Below are 6,092 nucleotides of genomic sequence, written 5' to 3'. Positions count from 1 at the left end.
TGTCTCCCGCTAGATTAGATTAAGGTAGTGAGGCAGTGTCTGTCTCCCGCTAGATTAGATTAAGGTAGTGAGGCAGTGTCTCCCGCTAGATTAAGCTCCTCTCATAGCGCATCTCACTGTGCAGGTGGAAGCTGTCTGTACCCATCCACATCACTGCCCTGAGAGGCTGAGAGGGCACAGGGCATGGAGTTAGTGTGTCAGTCTCCGGGCCACGGCTGTACCAGTAGCAGTGCAGTCAGTGAGTCTCCGACCAGGAGTCCCGTGTCATCAGGCAGAACCTTCAATTGCCGTACACTCTCTCGTTAGTTTGCCAGAAGAGCAGTCCACTGCTACCCAGTACTTGACACCAGGCAAGCAGAAACAACTGAACATTTGGTGGAATTGCCCCTTCCAGCCTAGAGCTTAGATAGTTAGTGTGCATGGCTCTAAACAGGGTGATGCCATCAGTTAGATATAGAGCAGGCTCAGGTGGGGTCGGGGTTTACAGGAGACAGGAGTGAAGCCTTAACTTTGTGTACAGTCGGTAATTATAACAGTCAAGGTCGCCATTTTTTCTAATAAACAATGCTTACTCGTTAGCTTTAGTTGAGTCGTTTATGATGGCGAAACTGAACAACTGCACTGCTATGGTTAGTGTCACCCTCTCTGTCTGTGACCTCGCAGGTGTTGGTGAAGAATGCTGAAACCCACAGTGATAAAAGGACACTGGAACTGAATGAGAAGCTGTCATCACAGTAATCGTGGTGTGGACTACAGTCAGGACTGAAGACAATAGGAGTACTGTATCTGTTGGGTGTGGTGCGCACGCCTTTACTCCCAGCACTCGGGAGGCGGAGGTGGGTGGGTGGTGAGTTACAGACCACCCAGCAGTAAGATTCCATCGTGACAAAATAAAAACAAGTAAATTAAAACCTATAGTTTTAATCATCCTTTGCTTTTCCTTTCTTTCCATTTATTTAGAGAAGTTGAAGTTCTTAAGTTAGGGGTATAACTTTCCAGTACTCCTTAATCTGCTTTTAACCTGAAAGACATGACATCTCTGACTTGGTCCTCATTCCTTAGTTGTTTTTTGTATGTTTGTTTGCTTATTTTTTCTTTCCTAGACAGAGTTTCTCTGTGTAGCCTTGGCTGCCCTGCAACTTGCTCTGTAGACCAGGCTGCCCTGCCACCTGCCTCTGCATCCAAGTGCTGAGATTAAAGGCATGTGCCGCTGCCACCCAGCACAGACCATTGTTTTACATTTGCATGGGTAGAATAGGGTTGCTTCTCACAATAAGGCCTTTGTAGCCATTTTACAAATAATATGAAAAAGTAAATTTGTAATCTTTTTTAAACTCCGGAGTTCTTGAGAGCAAGTCCTGAAGTGTGCGTGCTCTAGTAGTCAGTCAGCTGGCTCCCCTCAGCCCCAGAGAGGAGCATCACGCGAGTGCCCCGTACGATGTGCACCGCTAATGGATGTCTGTAAAGTGTAGAACGCGCAGTTAGCTGCTTTTATTTAAGAACAAATATTAATGAAAAATTTGTTGAAAATGATGATACTATTTAATTATTTGTGCAGTCTCTTCATTCATGATGAAAAGACATGAATTACCTGAAATAAAACAAAAATCATTTTTTATATTTATCAATATGAGACATAGTTTTTAAGTTTTGTGTTTAAAAATTTAAAAGCAGAATTACCCATTTTTTTCAAAAGTAATTTATATATTTAAATAACCTATACGTCACTTACTTTGGATTGTGGTTTTCAGTATTTCAGTGGGCATGGTGGTGCATGCCTTTAATTCTGCACTTGGGAGGCAGAGGCAGGCAGATCTCTGAATTTGAGATTAGTCTGGTCTACATAGGATTTCCAAACCAGCCCAAATTGCAGAATGAGATCTTGTCTCAACAATTTTTCAGATGACTGTACAGAGGTATGTGTCAGAATAATTTAGTATGTGTTTTTTCAAGTCAGCAGGCTCATTGTATTATTTTGTGAAATCATATGAATTAGTAATATCTTTTGATTAAATTGTACTTCGAGGTTCTTCTCTTAGACAGAATTGTAACCTGGTATTTCCCCACTGCGGTGGAACACTAGAGTCACTGACAGCTATTGAAGCAGAGCCTTTCAGATGGGAGGATCAGAGATCAGGTCCAGATGGAGCCGGAGCAGTCTAGCACTGGTACAGCAAACACACACAGTCCTCCTAAGCGGATCGGTGCCTACAGCCTGACCCGCAGGCTGCTGGAGATGCACTGCAGGAGTGGACTCGTGCCATCTGCCTGTGGTAGACATAGTCCCTGCCATCCGCCTGCTCTGTGGGTATCATGAGCTTCCCAAGGTGACCTCCTTCCCCATTTAGATTATGGGACCAGTTTCTGGTGTAGGAAATGCTTTCCCTCAGCACAGAAGGCAGAAGCAGGCGGATCTCTGAGTTCCAGGCGACCTGGTCTACAAGAGCTAGTTCCAGGACAGGCTGCAAAGCTACAGTGAAACCCTCTCTCAAAAAACTGGAAGAAGATGCCTTTACTTAAGATTTGTGCCCTGAAGGTCATTTACGGTGTGTTTAGCCTTTGCTCCAACCCACATTCAAATGATAACCTTTGGATTCTTTTGCCTGTTCTTGCTTTGAATTTTTTTTGCCAATTCTGACCTGAAACCTGAGTTTCCTGGAAATCGGGGTGGTAAGAATGTCTTTACTGCAGGTCTCTTCTTTTTATTTAGAATGTACACATACAGGGTATCCTGTGCCAAACTTAGAATCCTCTTTAACTTCTCCTTCGTTCAACAGCCTTCTCGAAGTCAATTTGAAACAAGTCAACATTATAAAACTGTGGAAAATTTAGTTAAATTAAAATTAATTTCTCCAAGAACTGATACTCGGTATCTCATTGCACATTTGGTTTTAGAATCACTGTGTGTTTTCTCTTTGGTTTTCCCCCTTTATTAATGGACTAGATATTGGTAGTGCTGCTCAGCTCCCAGTGGTCGTCTTTTGGAGGAAACACACTTTAACTTCTAAGTATGTTCTGGACCACTATTATTTGCTTGGAATCACTTGCCATGGTTTTTACAGTGTCTCCTCTATTTTTGGTCAGAAAAAAAGTAAAATGTTATTTTCTTTTTGTATATTAGCAACTATATGAGCAATTGACAAGTTTGGGATTCAGCACAAAGTAGGACTGGATAGGAAAACTTGGGAGCATTAAAAATGTGTTAGTTGTTTGTTTGTTTACCTGCTGGTAATATACAGACTGAGATCACCTGTCTATGACTAGCTGTAGCACAGCTCGGTTTACCTGCTGGTAATATACAGACTGAGATCACCTGTCTGTGACTAGCCATAGCACAGCTCAGTTTCTCCTTTGACATAACTGTAATAACATAAAAATGAGGCAGGTTTTAGGATATGAGTCAATGTAGATTACAGATATGTTTTTTGCACATGAAAAATTAGGAAGTTTTGTTTTTGTCAACTTTATTCTTGCTTTTTTGCAGCCCTTCCTTCCTCCTCCTTGAGTTCCTCCCATGACATTGATTCTAAAAGGTAACACCAGGTTTCATAATGAACCTCACTTTATAGGCAAGGATGTTCTGGTTTTGGTTACATACTTAAAAATATGTGTTTATATATAATAGACTTTATATGAGAGAAGTAAGTCAGAACATTCCATCTTGTACAATATATTTTTACATTTTACATTTTTAGTTGAGAAAACTGGCACAAGAGACCTGCCGTGCCCCAGAGACCACTCTTGCTGTCTTGCTGGCATGGCTATAGTTTCTGTGTGGTAATTTTTTAACTTCCTATTGCTGATTAGGGAATTTTTCATAGCAATATTTCAAATTCTAGTTTATCCAAATACCCTCTACAGCTATATACTTTTATAAATGCTACTTTTTACTTTAAAATATTTGAAGTAGAAAATTTTGTTAAGAAATAGCCATTGTTCCTCTGTTCATAACCACCAGGAAGCAGAGTCTGCATAGCTATCCATGAGCCGGTAAAAGGACAGGATGTGTAGTGTAGATACAGGCATTTTATTTGACTGTAAAGAAAAAGAAAATTTTCAGGCTAACAAATAAGTCAGGAAATTAGTATATTAATTGAAGTAGCCCAGACACGGAAAGACAAAACCTGTTCTCTCCCCTGTGTGGATCCTAATGTTAAGTTGTATGCATATATACGTATATTGTCCTAAGTGAAGGGATAGGTCATAAAGGTAGGAAGGTGGCCATGATGGGAGGAAGTTTTAAGGAGGCAGGGAAGGCTAACAGGATATATGTGACATGAAACCAAAAAGGGGACTACCAGTATGGGAGGGTACAGGTAGCAGGAAGCAGGGCCTGGGAAGAGGAGAGTCAACCGAAACAGAGTATATGAAACATGCCATAAAGTAACAGACGCCGCTGGGTGAGCGTCATTTTCTTGAGGAAACACTGATGTGCATATGGTCACCACTAACTGGACTTGGGTGAGTTATAAAAGGAATAAAGACATGAAGTTGGGTAAGGGGATGTACTAAGGAAGTTGGAGCGGACATGTGAGTGGTTATGATCAAAATACCTTGTGTTTGTGGATGAAATTCTCAAAGAATAAATAAACATTTTTTAATGCCCGTAATAAAATTGGTTACTTTGTATGGCCAACTAAGAAACAGGCAATGAACAGGGTTGCTTAGGGATTAAGAGCATCTGATGCTTTTCCAGAAGACTTAAGTTGTTCAGTTCTCAGAACTTTTGTTGTGCAGCTTACAGCTGTTGTGACTTCAGCTCCCAAACCCTCTTCTGGCCTCCACAGGCGCCCATACAGAGTTGAGACCCAAGAGTTTTCCATCTTTTGTGTTACCATGTCCATCAATGCTATCATTGCTTAAGACAGGCCTCTCGGATGTTTAGCCCTGACATCCTACATGTAACAATATATGAACCAAACAGATTGTATTTATTTATATGAGAATACACACACACACACACACACACACACACACACACACACACACACACACACACACACTCTTATGTAATAACAAAGCAGGACACCAACTCTCTTTTTTTTTTTTGAGAAAGAGCAAGGAGTTGCGTGGAAAGAATTGGAGAAAGCTAAAGGGGGAAACAATGTAATTATAGTTTCAAAAATAAAGTTGTTATGCAAATAAAATACCTTTTTCATAAAATCCCATCAATAAGTATTTCTATCTAATTCTCTTGTTAAATGCATTAAATTATGCTCACATACCAAAGATACGTGTTCCAGACTGGTGGGATGACTTAGCACATCAAGGTCATCCTGAGTTCCATTTGTAAAACTGTGTTGGCTGGAAAAACCAACTCCTCAGAGTTGTCCTCTGGCCTCCACAGGCACACTACAGCATGTATACCTACATCCATGAGGAAGGATGCTTAAAAGAAATCCCACACTAGCTCAGAATTGGGTATAATAAAGGGTTATTAGGGGTAGACTCACAGACCACAATCCTCTGCTGGAACAGGGAACAACAACCAAATCCAGCAACAGGAAAAGAGGCTGGACGTGTGCATCATCATAAATAGTATGAGGCCACGCCCAAGTGGGCGGGTAACTTAAAGGCTTCGGGCATAGGAATTCCTACAGCACATATACACATCACTATGCACACACAGTATTTTCATAAAGCTTCTCAGACACACACACACATTCATATAAAGAAATTTGAATGGAGTTACGCTAGGCAGGTGATACTGATCCCAGCTGCTACCAGTGTGAAAATCCCCCAAGTCGTTCACCACTGTTAGTCAAAGGTCCCCGGATACTCCCTAGACAATGCAAGCTATTGTCACTGTTAGTCAAAGGGCCCCGGATACTCCCTAGACAATGCAAGCTATTGTCACTATTAGTCAAAGGGTCCTGGATACTCTCTAGACAATGCAAGCTATTGCCATGGTTCTTGGCTGCTCACTGGAAGTAGATGGCAAGATACAACTGGTGAAGGATGTGGAAAATTCAAGAAGGCTTTCTAGCTACTTTTTCTTTTCTTTTTTAAGATTTATTTGTTGCTGGGCGGTGGTGGCGCACGCCTTTAATCCCAGCACTTGGGAGGCAGAGGCAGGCGAATCTTTGTGAGTT

At 41.4% G+C, this 6,092-nt stretch overlaps 1 protein-coding gene across 4 annotated transcripts in view; it reads left to right on the top strand.

Moving 5' to 3' along the window:
* Ttc37 (tetratricopeptide repeat domain 37) overlaps positions 1 to 1,085 on the top strand; it is a 98,583-nt gene extending 97,498 nt beyond the window's left edge. For all 4 annotated transcript variants that reach the window (XM_005356551.3, XM_026783776.1, XM_026783778.1 and 1 more), the window contains one exon: positions 664 to 1,085. In XM_005356551.3, the coding sequence (XP_005356608.1) occupies positions 664 to 738 (75 nt within the window). In that variant the 3' untranslated portion in view covers positions 739 to 1,085. The remainder of the gene's footprint in view (positions 1 to 663) is intronic.
* Positions 1,086 to 6,092: the final 5,007 nt, after the last annotated feature.

This window comes from Microtus ochrogaster, chromosome 19 (genome assembly GCF_000317375.1).
Source record: "Microtus ochrogaster isolate Prairie Vole_2 chromosome 19, MicOch1.0, whole genome shotgun sequence".
In the NCBI taxonomy this organism is placed as follows: Eukaryota; Metazoa; Chordata; class Mammalia; order Rodentia; family Cricetidae; genus Microtus; species Microtus ochrogaster.
Note: the sequence above shows the minus strand (reverse complement) of the source record. Positions and strands in the feature narration are given on the sequence as shown.